Source organism: Callospermophilus lateralis, unplaced genomic scaffold (assembly GCF_048772815.1).
Source record: "Callospermophilus lateralis isolate mCalLat2 unplaced genomic scaffold, mCalLat2.hap1 Scaffold_2121, whole genome shotgun sequence".
Taxonomy (NCBI): Eukaryota; Metazoa; Chordata; class Mammalia; order Rodentia; family Sciuridae; genus Callospermophilus; species Callospermophilus lateralis.
In genome coordinates this window covers 242,870-270,267 of record NW_027513089.1, presented here as the reverse complement: position 1 = coordinate 270,267, position 27,398 = coordinate 242,870, and the positions used below count along the sequence as shown (strand labels likewise).

General features: G+C 40.2%; 1 protein-coding gene across 1 annotated transcript in view; it reads left to right on the top strand.

Annotated features, from left to right (window-relative positions):
* Positions 1-15,967: 15,967 nt before the first annotated feature.
* Positions 15,968-27,398, top strand: part of LOC143390359 (roundabout homolog 2-like) — a 101,016-nt gene continuing 89,585 nt past the window's right edge. The window contains 1 exon segment of the mRNA XM_077108222.1: positions 15,968-16,265. Coding sequence (XP_076964337.1) covers positions 15,968-16,265 — 298 coding nt within the window.

The window sequence follows — 27,398 nt, the reverse complement described above, 5'->3', positions numbered from 1 at the left end:
GAGTGTCTAGTGTTCCCCAGAATACCAGTTTCCATGCCCAAAAGGTCAGCTCTCAGGAGAAAGTGTTTATCCATACACATCATGGACTCACCTCTTCCGGGCAGGTTGAATATAGAACCTGTATTTCCCACTTTTTATTGCAATAATATCTATAAAATAGGAATGAGATCTGGGTCCACAGCTGCACATTAATTCCATCATCCACCTGACTAGGAGATGACTCATTCATGGATATTTAAATGCCTACATTCTAGATCATCTGGATTTTATTTACTCAATCTACAAAGGTGGGGTTAAGATCAAGTCAACCCAAATCAAACCTCTATAAAACAGGCTAAGTGAATGTGGTACAGATACAGAAGGCTAAGAGGTCCTTTGAAGTAAGTGTGATTACCACCTCTTAGTCAATTGACTGTGGTGAGTTTCTTGCTTTTTTAAGCCAAAAACAGCTGGCTATATAGATCCCATGGAAGAACAGCTTGTTTAAAAAAAAAAGGATCTTAGATACCGCACTTTAAAAATGAGGCCTAATCATTCACAGTCTCAAACATGAATCTGTACTATCAATCAGTGGGTCCAGAAAACAATAGAATTTTGTTATTACCACTGAGAGAGAGAGAGAGAGAGAGAGAGAGAGAGAGAGAGAGAGAGGTGAGATGCTGTCACTTCATTGCTAAGCTTGTTAAATACACATATGTTCTCCCTATTTCAAATGAATAGTAACAATTTCCACTTCTTTAAGAGGTGATTTATACTCAAGGAGAAATGTGAGTAATAACTAGACCAATAGAAAAATGAAGAAAAAAATCATGAGACTATTTGATCCCAATTTTCAGCATAATATTTTTGGAAACAAAAATGAAAAGTCATTCTTCCAATTATCATTTAATATAATTGTCCAAGGTATTTGTGTTGAATATGTGAAGGTCCTTGCCTACCATAACTTCTAAAGAATTAGAAAGGAAATGTTCAGCATTTTCATGCTCTAAACACAGACTTAGAAGCTATAAGAAGAAAAAGATGCTCATGGCATTGCAACAATAGCTTAGTGTCTGGAGGACAGTGAGAAACAGTGCAGAAAGCTATTCTGACAAAGTCACTTCCTATCAGCAGAAGTTTCCAGAAACAGAAAAGGGCTGACAGCACTCCAGAAATCCAGTTATAGCTGCAACACAGCACCTTGCAAGCTGGACTCACTGGGTAGCAAATTAGCAACCAAGTCAAGTACATACCTATGGACCTGTCTACCTCTACCCTGAGTCCTAATTTCTAGAGAACATTCTTCTCCCACATAAGCCATACACACAACCCCCTACACACATTCACAGGCAAGGAGCCATCTGCAAAACAGAGTAACTTCTTACAGTTGTGTTGGTTATTATGTAACTTAGAAGCATATGAAGAAAAAAATGTCTGGTTTTTCTCCCCTTGAAAAACTGAAGCAGAAATCACACTTCTGGTTAGAATTCACATAATCAGTATGTTTTTAAGTAAATGCTTCATGTACCTTATACAACTTGTCAATTTCACCAAGGGAATATTCTAACAAACTTTCCTCCTCAAAATATGATAGAAGAGTGAGTCACAAATATAGTTCAACTGGTTGACCAAGTCTAAGAAGAAAACTAGCCAGGTGGAGATAAGCTCACACCCACTCCACACCCTTGTCTGACAGCCTTGGGGAAAGCCAAGGAAGAGAAGGACTCCTGGTGACAGGAAGGGACAGGGGAGCAGCAGGCTGAATGTTTCACAATGCTCTACAATTTCTATACCACCCCCCCCAGAAGACTGAAGAGGCATATGGACCCCCTCACAGAAGGATTTTTTTCAATGCATAAAATACATAGGATCTCAAGAGGAAATCAATTATATTTAAAAAGTTGACAAAATATTTTTTAAATTATGATATAGTAATACATATACATGTTTATTTAGCACATTAATAACACTGTCTAGCAGCAGGTTTAACAACCACTATAATTTCCAAGTGGCGATGAGTATTGATATTTTAAGATATCTGCTAACCATGTACAGTGTGAAATCAAAATATTGTATATCTATTGGTGAAAAAGTCACAAATAACACTCATACTGCAGCAATTTGAGGCCAACATTTAAAGGTGAAAGAATTGCAGCAGGGTGCAGTGGTGCCAACCTATAATCCCAGAGACTTGGGAGGTTAAGGCAGGAGGATCTCCTCAGCAATTTGAGGAGATCCAGTCCTAATAAGAGAACTGGGGATGTAGCTCAGTAGCAAAGTGCCCCTGGGTTCAAACCCCAGTATGGAAAAACAACAACAACAAATGAAGGACTTGCTAAATTTTGCTACAAATTAGTAAACATCAAAGTGCAATAATTTGCCACCAAAGCTCACAGATCTCCTTGAAGCCTTGCAGTGGGCTCATGTGAAAAATCATGTGATAATCTGATTTAATCCTTGCTATGATTTCACAATGGTCCCCCCCACTTCCCACTGTCCAAGTGGTAGAAATGAACAGTGAAGGAGGAGCCTAGTGAAAAGTAAGAGGAGGCTCTACCCCAGTGAATGGATTAATGCTATCTCAAAAGAGTGGTCAGGTCTCATAGGACTGGATTCCTTCCCATGAGAATGGATTGTGTGAGTTTGGCTCAAAAGTGAGTTTGGCTTTCTCAGCTCACACTCCCTTGCTTCCTTTTCCATCATGTGAGCTCTCTCACACACTCCCACCATGTGCTCTCACTATGTGATACCATCTGCCACGTTTTGATGCACTCAGGGGATCCTCACCAAATGCTGGCACCATGCTATTTAGACTTTGCAGCCACCAGAAATGTGAGTCAAATCCTCTTTATGCATTACCAATCATCAGGTATTTTTGTTGTAACAGCACAATGTGGACTAATATAACCTCCCATTCCTGTGGTCTTACCAGAATAATGAAAATACCCACAAGGGAGCCTTTGTCCAAAAACAACAATTAAACCACATATGTGGGAGAGCAGAAGGTCTGCACCAAGGAGAGTCTATGACATGTATGTGTGACTGGGAGAGAAGCAGTATGACTGGGAGCAACATCTATATTATATTACTGATGCATCCAATGTATGGGTCACAGGTTGTTTCTTTAAAATGCTTGACATTAGCAGTAGTAATTCAGCTGAAGTATTGACTAGAAGGGAAAAGTTATTTTATAAACCATCTCCCCTAACACTGAAACCTATGGGACCCCAAAGCCTCCAGCTTATAGCAAATTTCCAATACTCCTTTATTGTCTAAAGTCAAATTATTACATAAACTATCTAGACATAGTTTCAAACATACTTGCTGAATGCCATAAGAATAACATAAATGGGAATAAAAGTAATTATGACAAACCTAATGTATTTCAATATGAAATTAGTTGGGCAGGATTACTCTAGCAGCATAATAGCATTGTTAGATGCCTGCACTTTATGTTAAAAAAAAGGAGGGGGGGCAGATGAAAATGTTAATGTGAAATGTGAAATGGAGAGTCACAACCAACTGAGAGGTTATAAAATCATCGCAGATGAGGTAATGCTATATGGGTGGTATGAATCTCCAAGGGTAACTTCCCCAACAAAACAGGGAGCAATCTTTTTCTTCATTGACTGGAAAAGTCGATGCCTTTTTAAAATATACAAAAATGATGTTTATATGGAAGTTAGGTGTAGATTGAAGTTTGCTTGCCCATGATAACCTAGTTGTAGCATACAGCTTGTGGCACAAGACTGTTCTTCCCACATAGATGTTTTACATCTATAATGGTTTGGATCTGGAATGTCCCCCGCAAAAAAACTCATGTGTTAAAAAGCATGGTCCTCAATGCAGGAAGGTTCAAAGGTAGATTTTTAGGCAATGACTAGATAATGAGGAATCTGACTTCATCAGCGGATTACTCCATTTGATCAGTGGAGTAATCCATCAAATAGATGGAAGTAGGTCACTGGGGGTCATGCCCTGGGTTTAATCTATCTGTGGTCCCATCATATTCGTCTCCCCCAACCCATCTCTCCCAGCTTTCCATCTGCCATGAGTTTAGCAGCTTTCCTATACCATCCCTTATGCCATAATATTTCTATCTCAGAGCTGGCTGACATGAACTGAGACCTCTGAAGCCACGTGGCCCAAACCAACTTCTCCTCCTGTTAAGTTGTTCTTGTCAGGTATTTTGGTCAGAGTGATAAAAAGCTGACTAACACAGCACTCGTGGTCCTCACCCAATAAGTGCTATAGCAATTCTCAAGGAATGACAATGAAAATTGCCCCCACAAATTTCTGAAATGCCTATAACCACACTGTTGGGTCTGAGGCTAGACTAGAGTCCCATCTTTAGGTCCCAACCCTGCCTACCTCTGAGTGATTTTAAGCTGGCACAAAGAGGACACTCCCTGGGTGACTGGGGCAGGCATTACAAGAGAAACCTTAGGCTTGTATAGCGGGTACCTTTACCCAGAGTTCTGCCCTTGGGAGAAGAAAAGCGGAATATAGTAGGGAGAGAAAATAAGCAGCCAGGCAAATGGAAGCAGGAGGAGCCTAGATCCCAGGATGCAGGTGGCTCCTGGAACCTCTCCCAGTCCCTGATGTGAATTCTCCACTTTGGCTGCAACAAGCTCCAAAAGGTTTCTACTGCTGGTGCCCAGAAGAATCCTTATTAATTACACACACCCAACCACCTAGAGGGAAAGCCACCCACCTACCTGAACTAAGGGGACAGCAGCAACAACATAAATGCTCAAGGGAACTTACTCTGCTGTCAAAGAAGCTATGTTTCTTGAGGAAGGTCCCTCAGATCTTACCTAAGCTTTTCATGCTATAGTCAAACCTCATGCATTTTGATTCTACCCTCACTGCCAATAAAAGAAATGAGTCAGTGGCCACTCATCATCTGGCATTTCAGATTCTAAAAAGACATATCCAGATCATTCTGAAGTCTTTTCTGCCTCAGCTCTTGCTCATCAATTCCATGAGCCACACAACATAAATAACCATGTCGTCCTTCCTAACAGCTTGGAAAATGTAGGTATTAAAGAAAGTTGGCCTTTAAGGGCCCAATTAGGTCTGAGTGAAAAAATTTTTTTTTTTTCCTAAAATCTGTTCAACTGCAAAAGTTCATAATTTAATGTCTCTAAATTGTATTATGCTCAGAAATACTACCACCATAAATCAGAAATGTGGCAATAAGGACCACTTGCCAGAGATGTTCTTAAAAGAAGGCAGGATCACTGTTTCTCTACCTCTTCCACTAATGGACTCCATTATATCACAAAAAAGGCCCTGCTGGAATCTAATGAATAAATAACTAGCACTGGAATGGAATTTGTGTCCATTTTAATTCCAATTAGTTTCCACTAGAAAGCCTGGGCCCCATTCCAATAAACTTTATTTACAACAGGGGCAGCTGGCCATAGTCTGCTGATCCCTGACCAGCATTTTTTTAAAAGCAATAAAAAGAGAATAGAAAATATTGGAGGACATCATACTAATAAAGATAAGTACTATTTCGTAAAACTTTACTTGCTGTTACATATGTGAATTCTGAGTCAATATATGTGTTACTATAGATTCAAATCAAAAGCTGCCAGAATAGAAGATTTGAAAAAAAATACATTGTTGAGGCTGGAGTTGTGGCTCAGTGTAGAATGCTCACCTAGCACATGTGAGGCACTGGGTTCGATCCTCAGTACCACATAAAAATATATTTTAAAAAATAATAGCATATAGAGTAAAAAAAATCTCTTAACTATTCAAGAACAGAGTCTGCTTCTGAGTGAAACTGGTGAGAATTTAAAGAACTTTAATGTTGTGCTAAAAACAGGGAAAGAGCAGATATCATGGGACATTCATACAGCTAAAATTATAATCTTAAAAGAATATTAATTAGTTACAACTAATACAAAATGATCTTCCAGAGGACACTAAAATTACTTCTCATGTTTTTCAAATATCTAATAGGAGCTGTGTATCAACTGTTGCAAATTTCTCCATAACTCAGTGGTTTAAAACAAGCATGTTTGTACACAAAGGTACAGGCTAGACGGGTGATTTTGCTGACACAGGCCAGGCTGAGCTGATCTAGGCCAGACATGCTCAGGAGACTGTGAGCAGCTGATGGGTCAGAAAAAAGCTGGATGTTCTAGGATGGAATCAGCTGGCATATCCTGGCTCACCCCACTGGGCTAGTCTGGGCATATTCTCATGGTAGGGGCAGAGATCTGAGAATAAACCCAGTACTTACAAAGCCAATCAGAAACACATAGGAGCTCTTAAAACTGTTTATACACAGTATTTACTAACATTCCATTGATCAAAGCAAGTCACATAACCAATACCAGGGATGGGGAACGGGAAGGAAGCAGTACTACAAAGCTACTGGGGGAAGAATGTGGCTATAGACAGGCCATTAATCAGAGCCATTAGTGCAATCAATCTACCACCAGTGATATTCATTGTTTATTATGGCAGAAGCACAGAGATCTGACATTATTTCAGGTTTTTCCATTACTATTGCTCATTTTGTTTGTTCATAATCACTTGTAAGGCAGAAAAGCAGAATGAAAAGAATGAACAGCTTTAAAATGTAGGCTTTTGAAACCTGGCTCTTCCACTTCTGGCTATGTAACCCTGAACAAGTTTGCTTCACTCCTCCGTTTACTCATTATAATAAAAGGTTCAGGGACAATTACATACTGTGTGACATGTAAGAGTACTTGGCTCTCTCTCTAGCCTTAGCAGAACTCAAAATTTATTTAGATACTAAAATGCTTTGCAAACAGTTGGTGTGACTATTTCAAAAAGGGGAATGAGGAAACAGGTAAATTTTCTATAACAGTTAAACACCTTCAAACACACACACACACACACACACACACACACACACACACAAACACACTCACAAAAAGCTAGTTTTCATAAAGGGTAAAGAATCGTTTCCTTTCAAAGAATTTTGAGGACTGTGGTAAGCACAAACATGTCCCCTGAAGATATTCATAACAGAATCCCTGGAACCTATGATCATATTACCCTACAAGACAGATGTGATTAAATTAAGGACCTTCAGAGGGGTGATTATCGTGGATTATCCTGATTGGTCTAATCTAATCACTTGGATCCATAAAAGAAAAGAACCTTTCTCAGCTCTCTCCAGAGTACCAGCATGGGGGCAGAGCACAGGTCTCAGCTCAGGGTTGGTGGTGCTGAAGGAAGGGGACACAAGCTCAGAATTCAGGCAACCCCTAGATTTTAGGAAAGACAAGAAATGGATTTGCCCATGGAGCCAACAGAAAAGATGCTAGCTGGTGAGAATCCCATTAAAGCTTTTACCTACAGAATTAAAAGTGACAGAGTGTTGCTTTAAGCTCCTGGGTTTGTGGTTGTTACAACAGCAATACAAGGATGATGTAATCTAACAATGAGGAAGCAGAAAAGTCTCTTAGCCAGGTGCAGTGGTGCAAGCCTGTAATCCCAGCCACTGGGTAGGCTGAGGCAGGTGGATTGCTAGTTCAAAGCCAGCCTCAACAACTTAGCGAGGCCCTAAGCAACTCAGTGATACCCTGTTTCTAAATAAAATACAAAAGAAGGCTGAGGATGGGGCTCAGTGGTTAAGCACACCTGGGTTCCATCCCCAGTACCAAAAAAAAAAAAAAAGAAAGAAAGAAAAAGGAAAGAAAAGTCCCTCTTGAAACAAAAGGACTGGTAAGAAGAATTTCTGGAACTTGGAGAATATTAACTAGACATGGCATCAAAAATGGAAGCTGTTTCTGATTCTGATTTTAGGGGCAGCTAGAGAAAAGGCAATATGATAGAAATAGCAACTCAGGATATCATGGAAAAACTTCTAGTACACTTTATAGGAAAATACAATAAAAATCATCATCCTCAGCATCTAAGCACCCCCTACTTATGACTAGGGGAAAGGCCTCACTAATAAAGTCTTCCACAGAAACTCTGGAGATTTCATTTATATGATGCTATTCCAGACCTGAACTACAACACTTACTGCTCCATTTTTTTTTTTTGTAGATGACAATAAGGTTATAACCCCTGGTTAAGTATTAAACACACACACACACACACACACACACACACACACACACAGAGAGAGAGAGAGAGAGAGAGAGAGAGAGAGAGAGAGAGAGAGTTTAAATCTGTTGATCTTCATGAGCCCATGTATTACATGCACTGTGAATGAGGCAGATGTCAACAAAAAGTCCACAGAGTGATTTGTGAAAAACAGAACTTTATAGAGGCACAAAGATCACATAGGACCTTAAAATTAGGAACACACCTAAGAATATTTGTAAGGATAGATTAGAGAAGCTAGAGTTCCCTTGAAGGATACACTAGTAAAACCTCCCACACCCCCAGGACAGGAGAAGCTGAGTGACAGGTCATCTGACAGATGAGAAGCTGGGTTCAGGAGCACAGAGCCAGCCCACAGGGCCACAGCAGCCCAGCTCAGAGGCCTCACCAGCCAGAGTTGGGGTTCACTCACCAACCCCACCAGCAGGCTTCTCTCGTGACTCCAGCATGCCAGGCTCTGTGCCAGGCAATGAGCTCTCAGTCTGTGCCTACTCGAGTTCCAAACTCTTCTCTGTGTATTTCTTGGGTTAGATGTGGGTTTTTTTTTGGGGGGGGGTGTTTTGTTTTGTTTTGTTGGAACAAGCCTAGTGGGGGGAAAAATTTGCCCTTGTGGGAGTTTTTGAATATCTGAATAACAAATAAGGCCTGGTGAACTTATGAAAAGTGACCGTATTTACCCAAGAGAAGGACACTTGCACCTACAAAATAATGTACAGTGTAGACTGCCCACTTAACAATGGATGTCATCTTTACATCTAGCAAGCATAATGATTAAAAATAAAAGAGAAGTGGGAAGGATGTATCATTCTTAGGGGAGAGTAGAAAATTGCATTAAAGGGGGAAAGCAACAGAGAGGCCTGATACTGTGTTGCAGGGGTCTCACAGAGGACAGCAGAGACTTCATAGTGTACATTACTAGGAGAGAAGATAGAAAAAAGCTCCCCTTCCCCTACATGCCCTCCACATTTTGCTGCCTCTACCTCTACTAGCTCTAACAATTATAGTGGAGGAAGCTGGGTGTGGTGGCATGGCCCGCAATTCCAGTGACTGTGAGGCTGAAGTAGGAGGATCACAAGTTCAAGGCAAGCCTCTGCAATTTATGAGACCCTGTTTCAAAATTAAAAAAACAAACAACAACAAAAAGACGTTGCTAAAGTGCACCTGGGTTCCATCCCCAGTACCTAAAGAAAAAAATATATATACAAAGAAGGAATGACAGAAATATATCAACCAGAAATACTAACAAAGGTACCAAAGGAAAACAGAAAGATGAAAGATGAGATTAACAGGGGCATCAGAAAGTGCTTCCCTAAAGAAGATGTGCAACATAAAGAATTGGTCATTTAGAAAACTCATTGCTATGAATACTAGTAAATTTAAAAAAAAAATCAGAGTTGAAAATAACAAATTTCCTAAAAAAAAAAAATCAGCTTCAAGGAGACTGATATAAAACCCTTATCCTTTAAATGTAGTTGCTTCACAGGGATGCATAGAAGTCATGTAAACAGGATTTGGCCCGGCTCGTGGCTGTGTCAATGCAGAGTCACATTTCCCAGGATGCTGTGGCACAGAACCACAGAATTTTGTGAGCCCAATCATCTTCTGGTCTTTGGACTTCAATTTCCCCAGGGAAAAATACTGCTTCACTAGAGGAAGGGAGGTTATTTCTAAGCTGAGATACAGGATCAAGGCTTTTCATTTCTAAACATATAAAAGTAAACATCCCAAAAGATAGCGATAATAAAGGGTTGGTTCTTAGGTATGCATTTCACGGTCTGCTAAAGGGAGTTTATACAAGAACAAAAGAATCTTGAATGTTTTCTCAATCTTTTTTTATTTTTTTTTTAATTCATTGAGGGAATTTGTTTATTCTACACCCATTTTTGCCAGAGGTGTAGAATCAGACAACATCAGCACTGAACAGATCTCTGGAGTCCATTCAACCCCCTTACTTTCCAACCTTAGGCCCAAAGTGGTCATACAGGCTGACTCTGTGTATTCACATTTGCATTTGTCTTCATGACTGAACTTAACTCTTGGAGTAGGACCTAACCACAGAGCTTCTCAAGGAACTCCAAACCCCTTGAGCAGCTAAGTTCTATTCATTGAGCAGAAACATTCTGACGTCAGGAGCAGGTGAGAGAACTGATGCTGGATCCATTCCTAAGCACAAGAAGGGACTAGAAGGAAAGGAAATGGAGCCCACTGGTAGACCCAGCAGCAAAACTCCACCAAGTGGGTGATCTCAGGGATCAGAGGAACATCTTGCAGGGCCTCTGCACTCTTTCTAGGATTCCTCATACTGTGGGGTTGCCTTCACAGGCAACCTTTACTAGTTGGTCCAGGAACAGTTCTGACACCACTGCCACATCACTCTGTGCTCTTAAAGGTGAAAAATCAATGCCTAGAGGAGCAGGAACCCAATGACACATTGAGAGAATTAATTAATAAGAGTAAAACATAACATTCAGCCCAGACAGTATCCTTAAAATGTCAGACTGCTAGGGTGGAACACACCTGTAATCCCAGCAACTCACTTGTAATCCCAGCTATGTCAGGAACTGAGGCAAGAGGACTTCGAATACAAGGTCAGCTAGGGCAACTTAGCAAGATCCTGTCTCAAAACAAAATTTAAAAAGAGTATGTGTGGAAAGGGGAGTTTGGGCATGTAGCTCAGTGGTAGAGTGCCACATGCATAGCCTGTGGAAGGCCCTGGGTTCTATCCCTGGCAAAACAAGATGTCAAATTGCACAGGAAAAGCAACAAGAGAACATATCACTCAAAGGGACATAAATCACCTACGTACCCCCAGCCCAGGAGGGGGAGAACTGTGCCACTCCCATATTTGCTCCCCCACCATATTCCAAAGTGAAGCTGGATGTGAGTCCACTTGGGGACTCTAGGAAGACCCAAAAGTCCAGCACATTCTCTTCCCAGAACATCTCTATAAACAAAGCAGGCACACATTGATATCAATTGTTTCCAGGGGACCCAGGGTCAGGGCTGAGGCTCAGCATTGCCACTTCCAACTGCTGGTAAGCAAGTCTGTCAACCTCTCTGCAGGTCTGTGTTCTCAGCTAGACAGGAAGGGGGTCCAGAAGAACTCCACTGCTGCCCTTCCAAACCCCAAGTGTCTTAAGACTTCTTGGTTGGGATTATAAAGGAGGCCCTGCTAAGTATATGATATCCTTGACAGCATTAGTAACTAGACATGGTCCATCTTGCATGGGTTCTGGGTTCAAATCCTCACACTGCCTCCTGAGGCTGTTCAAGACTTTGGCCAGATTTCATGATCCTGCATGTTACAGTCTTTCTATGTATAAAAACTAGGAGCAACAATGCCTCAGGGTTGTAATAAGGATTAAATGAGATAATACAAAGGAAGCATGGAGACTAATGTCAATTATGGAAGATAAATCTTTTTCATTGTTATCATTCTTATTTTCTTGATTACCTGTTCTTGACATTTTTCTACCAAGACATATAATCTTTTTGACAATCACCATTACAACATACTTCCATGGCAGGGACAGAGATGTAGAAAAGAACCAAAACTGTCAGAGTGGAAGACTTTTCTGTGTGAGATACTAATAAAAAGAATTTTATACCAGCATGACAGGACCCATAAGCAGTTCGTGTGCAGAAGTACAACACTAAGGAGCTCAGACAGGAGTAGGGGCTGGTACACCTCCAGGGCCAGCCGCAACCACAGAGGAAGCAAACAAGTGAGCTCTTGTTATTCTAGGGATAACACTGTAAGGCTGACTTCTTAAGTATATTGCAAACAGCAATACTGAACTCTTACTAGTAATGAAATATTTGGGCTACACCTCACCTCTGAACTCACAGACAATAGGGTAGAGGACTGTGAATACAAGATCAGCCAGGGCAACTTAGCAAGATCCTGTCTCAAAACAAAATTTAAAAGAATATGTATGGAAAGGGGATTTGGGGCATGTAGCTCAGTGGTAGAGTTTCTTATCCATCCTCAGCAGGGCCAAGGTCCAGCAGGCATTAACACGGGCCTGGCAGTGGAGGTGACAAAGGGATAGTGCTAATTTCCAAGGAGAACTGCTCCCTCCAAACCTGACTCAATAGCTTACAGCCCTTGCTTCTCCAGACTTTCAAGGCTAGACAAAGAGCCCCAAGATGAAGGCCCCACTCTGATTCCAGAGACTGTGTGTGTAGACAAGAGAGTCGAATCCTTCAACCCTTCTTATGCATGCATACAACATACAGAACAAAGTCAGAGAAAGGTCCATTTAATTCTGGCAATGGAAAAAATAAAATAGCCTAAATGGGCAAACACAGCTTAAGTCCCCACTCTCGGCTGAGAGCATGGTCGCAGTACTAAAGGCTCCTGGGACTCACCTTGGTGGCTTTCCAAGAGCTATTAGCTATTAGTTTGCATTAACACACTGAAAGAGAAGGTCAGATGAATTAAAAGTGAGAAGGTAATTCAGAGAAAGGACATCTTCATACTAAGCAACAGCAGAATGCATGACACATGGTAAAGACTGGATATATACTGAGTGCACTTACAGACAACATCAGGGTCATGCACGTATTTGTGTTAGTGATATGGACACAGGCTGTAAAGTGCATACAGGACAATAGCTTAGCTGAGAAACTTTATAAAACTTTAAGGGTCGAGAAGATTTTTACTGAATTTTCAACAGAAATTTCAAAGTAGAGCCATCTTCAGACTATTAGGAGTGACTCTATACTTCAAAGCAATTATTAACTTTAAAGGCAGCCTAATAAAACCTGCACTGACAAGTTCCTAATGCTCCACTGTCACCTACATGGCAATTCTGCCCCTAGAAAATATAAAATCTTTACCTCCCTTTTTTTAAAGTACCTGTATTTTGGAACATACCTACTTTCCTTCAGTCATCACCTGTTCACCTGGCACCAGGATACATACTTCTACAAACTGACAGTCACCATAGCAACCCCCCAGAGACAAACCTGAAGGAACCACTTTCCTGAGACTCACTATAATAGCATCAACATAGACGGCCACCCCACCCAGCCCCGTCACCCCTCATAGAATCAGGAGGACAGGACAAACAGGAGGACAGGAGAGAAGAAAATGAATCCCTGGTGCTCTTTAAGCCTCTTGGAATCGGGTAAAACCCAATCAGGATAATCACAGAGTGAGAGAGGGTACACACATCCAAGCCCAGAGGGCTTGATGACTGATGACTATTCTTTGTGATTTTCCAGGCATCTTGGCAGGGAACACACGTGTTTCCTGACAAAACTTATTCCATTGTGACCCTGCAGTGACTTGGACCCCCAAACCTGTGGAACATAAGGAAAAGGTCAAATGTCAGTTTGCTATCTGGGACAAATCCTGAGCAGCTATACTTCTCAGGAGAGGAGTCAACTCCCCACCCTCCCCACCCCCAGTTAGGGCCACAGGGGAGGGGGGGACTCCGGCATTTCAATGCCGTTGGAGACCAGATGAGCAGAAGACTGGTTGGTTATTTTTAAATTGAGAAAACTGAATGGGAAGGGAGAAAACCTGAATTCTTGTGATCTCTTAAGGCCCCTTCCAGCCTCCAGATTCTCCCAAGGAACACTGCATATGCACATACATATGCACACGCTTCTTTATAAAAATGTATACGGATGCGTGTGTGTGTGTGTGTGTGTGTGTGTGAATATATATATATATAAATGAGTACAGTATTCACACTTCCAAACACAAAGTACTTGAAATGCACACTGCTGAGATCAAAAGGCTAGTGAGCTGCTTTGCAGCAGCTGGGACTGAAGCACACAGATACCACTGACAGATCTGGGCAGAGCCTAGCAGCTCTCCTGACATTGCAGTTCACCTTAAAACCAACTGACTGGTGGCCATTTGGGTAGCTGCAAACCCTGCAAAAGTCCATAGACGCTTTCTCCTAGTGATTCTAGTCACCAGTGTCCAAAAGTCAGAAGTTCAGGCTGGAAAAAAGGAAGGAGAGGAAAGAAAATGCCCAAGCCCTATCTCCAGACACCCATCTCCACCACAAACAGTAGGCTGGCAGAGCAACTTCCTTCCTCTAGTTCAGTTCCTTAAAAGGTCAAAAAGGTCACTCTCTTCCCACCTTGATTTTCAGGGGTCCCCCTCAACACTTTGATCACAGGTACATTAAGTTGAAAACTGAAGAAAACTATAAAATCCTCTAAAAGGAGGAGTTTCACTCTGATCCTATACTGTCAAATAAATTTAAAGGTGTCCATCTCAGCCCTGAACAATCAGAACAAAAATAATTTATAGCAAAGGAGAAAGGAGTGAAAATCCCTTCAGATGAATGAACTGAGATGGTTTATCCCAGGTTGTTATTTTCTTGGATCAGGCAAGAGTTCTGATCCCACGTCAAGAATCAAAATGTGGGTGACAGAGGCCAATATCCGATAGGAGTAATAACCAACCAAGTCGCTCAGGTCCTGACAAAGAGCTGGGGAGCTTTGGGTTTAATTAACTTGTTCTCCACTTACAGACTATTAGAACAAGATCCTACTCTTAACCCTTTGTTGACAGATGTGCTGCCAGCCCACAGGAACAGTTTGCCTCCCCTCCAACTTCACAGCCCCAGTAATGCCCAACATTTCCTAACCGGGCCAGCAGGGCCGGGTGCAGACATTGGCGTCCTCCCAGTGTTGGGTCCTGGCAGGCAGAGCTAGAAGTAGTGAAGGCCTTAGACCTCCACTAGCGTCTCAGAAAACCATAGCATCACCTTGTCTGTGCCGCCCAGAGATGCTTGGCTATTCTTAACGCTGCTGGACAATGCAAGCGCCACCCCTTTGCTCTTCGACAGGGTGGCTAGGAAAGCGCGGCTTTGTGTGTGACAGCGAGTGTGCGTGCGCGAACTTCCCCAGGCTCACACACCCCCTTCCACCTAGCCTGCTTGCAGCTCCCGGTCTGTGCGCGCGAGGGGCGCACTGAGACAGGATCCACCTGGCAGACAGCCGCGCCACCAGGCCTCTGGCCACACGGCCTCGGGAGTAGGGAATGACATCCACGCCCCAGTGCCCAACCGCAGGGATGGCCGGAGAGAGCAGAACCCGGAGCTCAGCAAAGGCGAGGCAGGGGTCAGGGGCACAGAAGGGCGACAGGAGGGCACAGCGCTCCCGACTCACGCACCCCCCTGCCCCCAACTTTTGGAGCTGGGGGCCAGGGCTGCTCGCTACTCGGCAGGAAGTTCACAAGACCGCACTGAGCATGCTCTTGGGGAGTGTGTGCGCGGGTGTGGGCTCTTTGCTCCCTCAGCCTCAGCGACCCGGCAGCCGCGCTCAGAGCTCTGGCCGGATTGTGGTCCAACCCTTAGTCCCCAAGGGGCCCTGGGGCCCGAAGGGCCTGCCTGATCTCCTGGCCCAGAGAGCCTGCTCGCCTCCTCCCTCCTCCCCAGGAGCCCGGGGCCAGTCCCCCTCATTCTTCTCCCCCACTGGCCCATAGACGAACCCACCCTGCGCGCCTGAGTCCCCGGGAGTCCAGCACGGCCCACGCCTGCAGCGTGACCCCATCGGGCTCCTCCAAGGTTCGAGCGCCCATCTGCCATTCCCGGCCGCTCGCCTCCAGCCTGTGCCATCGGAGCCTCCTCTGAACAGGTCCAAGGAAAGCTTTCAAGCCTCCTCCACCCGCGGCCTGGAGGGCTTCATTCTCCCCTTGGGAGGGGCTGCCCGGGGCAGGTGGGAGACTCACGGCGCGCCCCCCGGCTGCACTCCTGGGTCCCGCAAATCGGCTGCGGCCGGGGAACCCATGCAGCCCGGGAGAGGAGGCAGGCAAAGCCTGGGGCTGTGCCGCCCCCGGTGCAGGTTCTCCAGCGCACAGGTGTGCGACTCCCCATCCTCCCGCGGTCCCCTCTGTGTGCATCTCCCCCCACCCCCGGGGATGGCGAGCTCCGACATGATCATCCGACCCAGCAGCTCTTACCTTCTTGTTGAGCAGGAGCAGCAGCAGCCGGGATCACCTCCCGCCACCCTGCCCACAGGGCCCGAGGCGCAGCTGGGCTGGGGGTCGTGGCGCCCGGAGCCTGAGGCGTGGGTACCTGGGCTAGATCGCGCCCGGGGTGGCCACCGCCGCCTCCGAGCTGCAGGGCCGCAGCTGAGCAGGCCGCGGCAGGGACGGTCTGCAAACTCCCAGCCCTGGCGGGGCCGCGCACAGCGCGTCCACACTAGGCCTATGCGCGGTAGAGACAGTCCTCTGGGTCCAGTGGACTAGGGCAAGGGAGTCTGCCCGCGATTTCTTCAAACCCTCTGCAACCCGACCTCTCCATCTTCTCTCTGCTTCTGAGCTCCTGGCTCGCGGAGGCAGGGATTCCGGCCAGGGACATTCGGCAAACTCCCCGCCCTCCCCAGAGGAGCGCTCAGCCAATTCCAATTCGGAACGCCCCAGCTTTTCAGGGGTTGTCTGCAAACTCTCAATCTTGTTGAGGAGGACTTCCAGCCTCGCAATTCCGCCGCCTTAGGGGAGACAAGAGAGAGCTAGACCAATTGTAGCCATAAATAATGTTCTAGGGGCAGCGTGCAAATGCTGATATGACCATGTATCCTCCAGAGTGGTGCAGTCCAAGCCTGTAAGGACCTGTGGCCATCCAGCGGTGAAATCCAATGAGGATGAGATTATAGGTTCAACTGTCTAGTGGTGCAGGCAACTTTAATAAATGCCCTGAGGCTCAGTTACTTCCTTTGTAGAATGGTTTAAATGAGGCCGTCAGAGTTGCTACCGCTTGGTTTTTGTGACCTTGTGCAAGCCACTTAACCATTTGGGATTCAGCTGCTTTATCTGTGAACATAATAAATACAGATTCATGAGGCTATTGTGAAGATGAAATAAATGTAAAGTATTTAGTAATACCTGGCATATAGTAGGCACCTAGATAATGAGTTTGGTTCCTCTTTCTCTGCCCTGCTTCCTGCCCCTGATTTTAGGAACACTCTGGACATATACCCAACCATTATACTGTTGTAAATTCAAAAAGAAATGAAACACATCCCATGCCCTGAAGGGACCACAAAGAACACTGACGGGCATGAAATGTTAATTCTGAACCTCCAGAGAGAATGCCTTACATTCACTAAGCATTACAGATCCATATTAAGTCATATCTGTAATGGAGAAAGAGTGGGCTGGTGGATTACCAAGGGGTGAAAATGACAAGGTCTGTAATCCCAGCATGTTCCAGGTTTTTTAACACTACTTCAGGTTACAGTGAATGAGTTTATGTTTAAATTCCTCTGAACCTTCCCTGCAGGATTTCTCCATCCCATTTCCCTGTCCTCCTTGGGTGTCTTCATTCTTGGACTAAGATCACCCCATCCTGCTGCTCAGGGTTTTCAGCAGAAGCATTTAGAGAGAGAGGATTGTAGAAAGTTTAAACTCTAGAAACAATTCAATTCATCTTCATATTGTAAGTAATTTCTCAGGACCACACACCCAGTTAGGGAGGTCTCCTGACTCCAGGACCTTAACACACCCTGTGGCCTCTCTTGCACAGAGAGTTTGAGGCACCAGGTCAGTTTTCCCTATAACTTGAACCTGGAAGAAATAAGTGGAATTTTTCCCCATCAGATGAGCCACAAAATATCAGCCACTTGGGTCCTCAGCTGTCAGGAATTGTCCAGGTAGTGCTCAAGGACCACAAGGAAATCTGCATGGACAAAACAATTCCTCTTCATAAGAAAAAGACCTTTTGTTGAAATCCCAGGAATCCCAAGGCACGTATTTCCCTTAGTCCCTTGGAAGAAAATAATGTCTCAAGCTTGCTTCAGGCACCAGGAGGGAAATAAAAGAATGGTGACATCTGGTGGCTAGGCCTTTCTGTGATGAATATGGATAGTACAGATTCTAATCATTACAGATTCGCTTGGAAGCCAAGTTCCCACAGGTGGTTAATTGTACCACCTGGTTGCCTAAAGATTTCTAAAATACATTAATCATTTAAACTTTATGGTTATTACAGATGGTTTTCTCAGAAAGTTTTTTTTTACAAAAAGTATATGTATACGTAGAGAGAGAACAAAACAGTGTAAATCCATATTTGTATATGTATATGAATTTTCTATATTTGTATTATATAGTCTACTTATTTATATAAATAATATACTTGCAACACCTTTGAAGAAATTAATACTTTCTCAATTGTTTTTCCCCACAAAGTTAGTATTGCAATTTGTTATACTAATAACTGCCAAAGGACACTGCTCATAGATATAAAGATGCTCACTAGGATGGAGTTATCTGTTTCATCGTGTCCTTTCAAGAGAGGGTTCGTTACAAACTTAGGAAGAAAATAACACAGTGGACTTTCAATAGTGAAAATCTTGACAAGTGATGGTCAAGGTCATACCTGGTGAACAGGTATCTCTTTCTAACAGTATACCACTTATGAGCAACAAGTGTTAGGTTAAAAGAAGAGAGATGTTAGGAATTATTTCACAACAATACCACAGTATCTTTTGGTATTGCTAAATCTTCTCTGTGTTGCTCCATGCCTTCCCATATACTTGTCACAGGTACTCTATGTTAGAAAATTGCCCAATTATAATCATAAAAAACATCTCTGTCCATACAATCAAGTCCATTGTTTTTCAGCATCTCTATGTAAGTTACATTTATCCTCATAATAATTTACGAGTAGATTTTATGATACACATTTGATACAAACAGCATACTAGACTTTAAAAGATAAATAATATATTCATCAATAGACACAATTGATAAAGATCAGAGCGAGAATTGAAACCAAAGTTTGTATGTCTCTAAAGTCCAGAATCTTTTACACCATACTGCCCACATTAGACAACATGTAAGAAATGAAAATTAGGGTGTAAACTACTCTAAAGTAGTTTTTCTAAAGCACATTTCTTGGTCTATTCAAATTGTATGAAAATTATAAGCAACAATTATGTTTGTAAATCTTAAAAATCTGGGTCCCATGTAACTCAGTCTTGGAACAGCTCTCTTTGAAATAAACAAATGATATGTTTTTCCTGCCTAGGACTTTGACTATCTTTAATGGCTGGAGGAATTATCTGTTACATAATCCTAGTAGAAGGTGAAGCTTCTGACCAAGTTTTTAGGGCACCATTGCTAGCAGCAGTACCCAGAGACTGATCCATAGCATGAGGATGTAGGCTGCAATGTCTGGCACTTAGTGGTGAAGGTGACAGCATCTTCACCTTACCAGTTCTATGACACAGTTTTAGGAGTTGTTTCTAGATGCATGCCTCTGAGCCTTACTCTCCATTTTCCCTTAAATAAATTCCTTGTCTCCTAATAACAATCAGAGTGTTTCAGTTGTTAGTACTGAAGTAACCAGAGGGATGCAGACATTAGAATCAAGAGGCACAGGACTTGGTGGGGGGTGGGGGGTCAAGGATGGGTTATCTAGTCTCATTAAGGCCTGCTAGGGCTGAAAACCCAGTGGGGAATGATATTGGCCAAATTATATTTCTTTATTGTGTGTATGTACAAATATGTAACAACAAAACCCATCACCATGTATGATTATAATGCACCAATTTAAAAAATGGGAAAATAATAATAATAAAGAAAACCCAGTGGGTTTAAAAGCTTTTGATGCAGGCAGCTGTGGCATGTAGTGGCAACGATTTATTAAATTCAGCTCTGGAGATGTAGCTCAGTTTTAGAGGTGGTGCAAGGCTCTGGGTTAAATCCCCAGGGTTCAATCCCCAGCATCAACACACACACACACACACACACACACACACACACACACACACACACAAACACAGAGTTCATTAAAATGTCAACTGTAGTTACCCAAAATAAAGTACTTGTTGAAATCAAGTTTTAGAGAAACCAAGTGGCAGCTAAGGAATGTAAGGACTGGGAAAGAAAGGTGTTTGTTTTTTATGCAGTTGGACAACTTAAAGAAAGAATAATAAGCTCAAAGTCCTGAATTTTCAGGTCAAAGTACATATAGAGTAGAGATTGTCTATGACTTCTGAAACAGACAAACCAAAAACTAACAACAATAAACAATAAAACTTATTTTTAGCAACTAGAGGCCAAGACAGGTAAAAAAGAAATAGATACCATGGGTTACTAAATTACAATTTTCTTGAATTCACAGTCACTCTCAAATTTGAAACCAAAGACACCAATTAGAACAGAGTAGAACTGAGGACAGACTGGAGACACATAGGAGAATTCAGATGACTGGGTGTATTCCATACCCCTCAAATTCTACATTGGCTTCCCTTACCAAATGAAGGCAATAATGAGGTCCTTGCTGTGTTGATTGAGGTCCTATAACAAGCAGGCAGAGGGTGTGGTCTTGAAACCTCAGATCCCAGCATGCTCCAAGAGGTCAATTGAAAAGGTAAACTAGAAAGGGAAAAACTTATTCATCCATGAGTTGTGAGATCCTGCTAATTTGTAAAAGCACCAATCTGAGGGATACACATGGACACTGATTCTGAGAATACTAGACCAAGGAAGAAGAACACAGCATTAGATCAGGCTGAAATGATTGATGTGGAGGAGTTGCCAGATTCTAGACTCACTGAGCAGTTGGGAGTAGTGTTCATCATCTGCTCAGTTGCTAGGTATCATCCTAGTTAAGCTGTGGTGTCCTGATCGTGCCTGACCCTGCTGTCCAGAGTCCCTGCTGAATATATGGAGCCAGGTGGCAAATGCCACTTGTCTGCACCCCATCTGATAGAATTAAACTAGCCAATTGAATTTAAGAAGTTTATTCAGAGTGTGAACAATGCCAATCATTTTATTTTTTTCACATTAGAATTTTAACTAAGATATAAAGAGGAAGTCATAACAACTTGATAGCAAGACAGAAACATTCTTGTGGAGTTAGAGTTAGTAACCTTAAAGTGTAACTTATGAGGAAGATTCAATGATTTCATCTGCTGTGATCCCCATGGGCTGTCTCAATACAGACCTGTTCTCCCTTCACAGTCCTACTGATTTCTAATCAGTAAGTATTTGATTTTCCTAACCTGTTTGATACCTGTGTCCTTAAAACTTTTATCCTAATCCTCACTTTGAGTTGCTTTTCTTGAGCTTTTTGGGGAATTGCTTTCTTATAAATAAATAACTTTATCTTAAATAGACAATGTTGGTTCAACCCATTCCTTGTCTCTGTTACCATACTCAGTTCTCATTTATTTTTATAGTCAAGTTATACATGGTAACTTGTGAACTCTTTAAGACCCTGAGGAGCTAATATTCAGTATTGTGAACTCATATCCAGATTAGAGCTTGGGACATTGTCAGGCTTAAAAAAATAATAGATAAATTGTGCATATGAGAGACAATGGACAATTAATAGCTAGGGGAAATATTTGAATGACGAGAAGAAAAGCTAAAAATGATTCTGTAATTCAATTAATGTGCATCATAATTTAATTAGTTTCACTTAAATATGCATTAGGAAATTTTCTGTTTTTAAAAAGTATGATAATCAACTACATATTAAAAAGAAGTTATTAAAAACTGAAGAATATTTGTGAATTAACGAGTTCAAATTATCTGGAGTTTAGTTCAACAATAGTAGAAAAACAGCAATTTTTGCCCACAAATAAAAAAGGATGGATCCTTTGGGACATGATATTAAATTGGAAAAAAAAAACACAGGGGTACAGTGCTATTTATCTCCTAGGAAAGCATAAGTTCTCCTTGTTCCCTATGGTGAGAACAAGTGTCCACTAACCCAAAAACCATCCTGGGTAGAAGAACAAAGGGATGAGTGTTTATGATTGCTTACCATAATTACTTTATTCTACTTATAAGTTTCTAATTTTAAAATCAATACATTGCATATTCATTCAATGACTCCAGTAAAAATTAGTAAATGGGCATTTGGTGACATATAGCTTCCTTCTCCATAAACAGCCTTTTGCCCAACTGTTACATAACATTAATTATTGTAACAATTGATAAAGGCATGACTGGCTGCATCTCTCAAAAGATGATACTTTTAATTCCCCTACATCACAAAACAAATAGAAGTGGCATTTGGCAAAAGAAATAAAGATTTTTTTCTTTTCTCTGGAACTTCATTCCAGGCATATAAGATACTAAAAGAAAATTATGAAGTCTCCATGTACATTATTTTTGGATGAAGTTATTTCAGTGAGTTAAAAATAATTTTCTGACTTTTCATAAATAATTACACTGACTATATTAGTATATATTTTATAGAATCATTTTTCTACTAAAATTATTCATGCTAAAATAATGTCATAAAATTAATATATAATTAATGATTAAAATGATCAAAATTCAAAATCTTTATTGTGCCTATAATTATCATTTCTCCTTTTTTCCTTTATTTTTATCGCTCATTTTACTTGACACATTTAAATGAAGACACCTTTGGAGAACACTTTTGGGTGAAGTCTTGGTTATACTATTGATTTTTAAAGTGGCTTGTGTCATTCAGGTTAGTTGGACATACTGGGAAAGTTTCCAGACATTGGCAAAAAAAACCAAACTGAACTTTCCTCCAAAAAGTCAGAAAGAATTTCATTAACCTTTTAATAAAAAAGGTATATTTCTCATTTGTTCAACTCTAAGGCCATGCATTCCCAGGAGAACAAAACAACCAGACCATAGCAAGATGATCTTTGTTTACATCAAGACTGGAATTTGAAAAAGTACAATGCTAGGATTGTCTTTCAGTCAGTAAATGGTGAGCTTTCTCCCTCATGCTTGGTACATACCTTGGTACATGTGAAATTATATATGTTGACAATACACTAAATGATCATTAATGCTCATAACAATGCCATTGAGCCAACGTTTCAAAAGCTAATCTCAATTGATAAATAAGATAAAGGAAGAAATAAGTTAAAGGAAGAAAAGTAATGTTTATGAATTTAAAAAGTAATTTTACTTATTTCTTATAATATAAATAATTATCAGTTCTCTCCATGTCCTATTGTATTTATGAAAACATGAAATATAGAAAATAACAAAATAGGTAAAATTAAATGTACAGATAAATGTAGGCAAGCTTTTATTATAGATATTATGTAAGTTTGTTCCATTCATTTTAAAGGTGTCAATGATCTTATGACATATATTGTCAAACTAGGAGTAGAATTAAACTAATCATAGAAAAGTGTCAGATGTGAACATTAAGGGGGTTTTGAATTAATAAATCTCAGTACTATATTATTCTCATAAAAATTTTACTAAATTGAAATATTTAGGTTTAGTCAGTATTCTCTACTCCAGGAAGGCAGAAATTGTGGATTAGTTCTTCTCATAATTTTGTTATAGGTGTCCCTTTCACAGTTTTGAGTTTCTAAACTTGATGTAAACATAAGAGAACAGGCAAAATATTTAGATATGTGTAAAAGAAAATGGTGGAGGAGGATTAGACTTAACAAAATAACTGAAATTGTATTCATCATTCTCATTTGAGGGAAGAAAATTCACCTAATTAATTAGTTTCAAGTGTCAGAGAAAAATCGTGAATTCAAAATTCTACATTATATCTTTAAATTACTCATCTATAGACAGTAGCATGTATCCAATGTTTGACTCTTTCTATAGACTTTAGAATGGTACATTTTTTTTAAAAAATGGAAAAAAGATAAAATGGATTCTGGTTGATTTATGTGACTTTCATGTCAATTACTGCACTTAACTTCCTTGTTAGAACTTGCACATCAGCAGGTAATATGAAGTGCTGGTACATATCTTTCAATATATCTACTTAGAAACTGCCCTCTGAACCTCAACTTCTTGCTATTGCATCAGTAATGTGATTCATATTACAAATGACTGCATTAACTATTCCAGGACTTTGTAAGAATCCATTTTTATTGATGCTTTATGTATCTATACAGTGTCTTTGGAAAGTAAAAAGGAAGAGTTCATTGTCTCCACTAATAATACCAGCCAAATAATGAAAAGGATTGCTAGTAGCTACCCTATTTTCTGCTGCTGTGGTGACATTGTGAACTTCTGACATTCTCTAGGTTGCTGTCCCTCTGCTCATTCCAAATTTGTCAGGTTATTTGGCACCTGATCTGACCTCAGTGTCTACAATGAACTGCTGAGCTATGAAGTGCTTGATTTTTAGATGCTTTTCCAAATTCCTCCCCCCACTGCTACCACCTTTAAAATAACAAGGTCAATCACACAAAAGAAAAATGGCAGCATTTCAGGTGCAATGATGCTGATTATCAGTATAACACATATAGTTCAGAATGACATCAACTTGTCCTTGAAGACCATGGCAAGTCTAGCTGGAAATAAGATAATTTTTAAAAAGGCAGATATGAATGAAAGTATCCATTTTTTTTCTAAAGATACTTTATAAAATATGTAGGAAGGCACATTTTAAAAACTTGTTCTCAAGTTATGGCAACTTAAACCAACATTGAAAAAAAAAACTTCAGGAAAACACTAATGTTAACATGGACTATAGCTAAATAAATTCTGAATTAATCAAACAGACATTCTTCCTAATGCAGTAAAATAGATTGTATAGTTAATATGAATCACTTGTGAGCAACATATAAGCAATCATTTGTGAATATTGTATACTAAGTTCCTCAAAGGGTTATCTTTTTAAAATTATTCATATTACAAAGAATTCCAAAATGGGAGTTCATATCTCACTTGAATTAAAGTGTGAAATATGATATATCAAGAACTATGTAATGTTTTGAACAACCTACAATAAAAATTAATTTAAAAAAAAAGAATTCCAGAAAACACTTTTGTTAATTAATTTAAAAAGGAGTGATTTCCACATATCTTCATCTCCTTCTCATTGCTTATGGTTTATCTTCCTTAATTTTGTGGCAGTAATCCCTCCTTCTCATGGCAAGTTGTTTGCAAACTGGTCATGCTTACATTCAAATACTCTCAGTTTTACCTGAGTATATCATATTTTTATCTGAGACCTCCACAGTTAGCCTAGGGTGATAAGAAAACAAAATGTCATATAGGTCTCATTCCTTCTTCACCAGGAATATAGAGAGACATGTTTAGACTTCTATGTAGGACATACAATGACTGCATGGAATAAAATTAGTATGTAATATCAATTTTTATTGTCCACAGAAAGCTATTCACACAGTAATTAAATCTTCATTTGAAAACTCTTAAAAGCAGCTAGTGTTTTTTTTAAATTCAAAACAATTTTTGTTTATTATAAGCCAGTTTTATGTGTAATATTGTAATATCTGAGTAGATAGTATATTGTAGACCTTTAAATTAAGAGAAATGTTAACAATCAGTTAACATGTATGAGAAAAATGACACTCCAAGAAGTGAATAATGCATCTTCAAATGTCAACAGATAGCTACTGATCATACCCAACATTATTTTAAGAAATTACTATAGTTATACTTGAAGGAAAATACAAAGCCAAACTTTAATATCATTTATTTTCTCTATCTAATTTTCACAAATGTTAGTTATCAAAAGGGGACTGAATTAAAAAAATTATCTCCTGCTTTTAGTAGAAAAACTGTTCTAAGTAATTAAAGCCATAGTAATTCAAATTAAAATATTTTTATTAGTTTTTCTTATCCTACTTTTAAAGCCACAGGATTCGTGTAGCTGATGAGGTCTTCAGCAAGATACCAATACAATGCCAACATTATTCAGCAGAAAAGAATGTAATTATTCAAACCTAGAATGGTACCTTGAGTGATGTAATTAATGTTACACTCAGCAATAGGGCATTTCAATTGCCTGAGATAATGTATTCTTTTAAAAAAATGTGTTGGATCATATATCCATTGTAATTAGGGCAAAGGAAGAGTCAGAAGAAAGTCAGATGAAAAGCATGTGAAGAATATTATGAAAACATTAACCACTCTGTTAAATCCTAATTTTCTCAAACATTCTTTCCTGTATGCTTCTATTTTACCTACTTATTTGAATCTTTTATCTGTCACTATCAGATATGGTCTCCTTGAGGGTAAGGACCATTATTTACCTTTTCATCTCCAGAGATAGTACCTGATATATTCAGAGTTCAGTTTGTATTTGCTAAGTAAATGAATGAATAAATTGAATAAATATAGTATACATTTACATATGAAGCTAAGCATCTTGAACTCTGTAATTACTTTTTACATACATCATTGTAGCCTAATCTAAACTGAAAATAAGAATCACCAAGGGAATTTTATTAAGAATCCAGCTTCCTAGGAATCTCTCTTGATGAGTTTTGGGTTTTAACTGGAAACCTGTTGAGATTAATAAAATTTATTAAAAGTGCCTCAGGGAGTCATAAGACCAGTTAGTTGGAATGATATAGATGATTCCATATTTAAGTTGTATATTTAGAAAGCAGGTAGGTCTCAAGAAAATCTAACAATTGTGTTTTCTTGAGGTGAGTTTTTCTGCTTCCTAATTGGTCTGTCACTACAAAAGTAAACTACACTCCCTTCTTTAACTTCAGTGTAGAAAGATTATGATTTAAGAAAATAAATTTTATGATGGAAAAGATGAAGCATTCAATAGCATTCTTCTGCAGGGTGGCCTATAAGGCACTGGCTTTTGAGAACAGAATACATAAGAACATGGTCATACAAATGTGAGTCTTCAAACAGGGTTACATAGAGAGTGGGTGGAGGAGTAGAAGTTCTAATAATTGTACATTATGAACAGGTATTTTATGAGGATTTTGTATACACACTTTCTCCATGAGTTTGCACAATCAACCTATTAGTTGGGCATTATCTCCATTTACACTGAAGAATCATGATATACAACGGTCACTCACTCCATGGGGAGACTAAGCTAGATCTCTGAGTGCTATCTTGCTATCTTTTTTTCCCCCCAACCTACTACAACCATGATTTTAAAATGACTGTGGATCTTTGGAAAGCAAGATTCACAGTTTCCTAATATATCAAATGCACACTGGAATTTTGTAGCTGTATTTTATATAGTCATTTCTATTGGGGAATAAAAAAAGAAGAAGGTGTGAGGGAGACAGTGAGAAACTTATAAAACTTAGTGCAATAAGCTATCTTAACTTCTCCTACCTCCTGCATATCTCCTATTTTAAACATTTTTTCTTGCACATAGATTCTCTTACCTCCTTGAATAGGTTAATTGTTTGAACTTCCTTACAACACTCTAAATTAGATTTTTGGTGATCTTATTTCTTATTTAAGCAAGGGTCAAGCCTATCCCTACTCCTGCTCAAATCCAGCACCATTGTTTTATCCTGAGTGCCTGGAATGCATTATAAACAGTGAGTATGATAAAAAGAGGTTGAGAAGAATGTAAGAAATGATGGTGTTAGGTAAGAGTTCAGAAATGCCAAGCTGGTGGAGGCAGGGTGTAAGAAGATGCCAC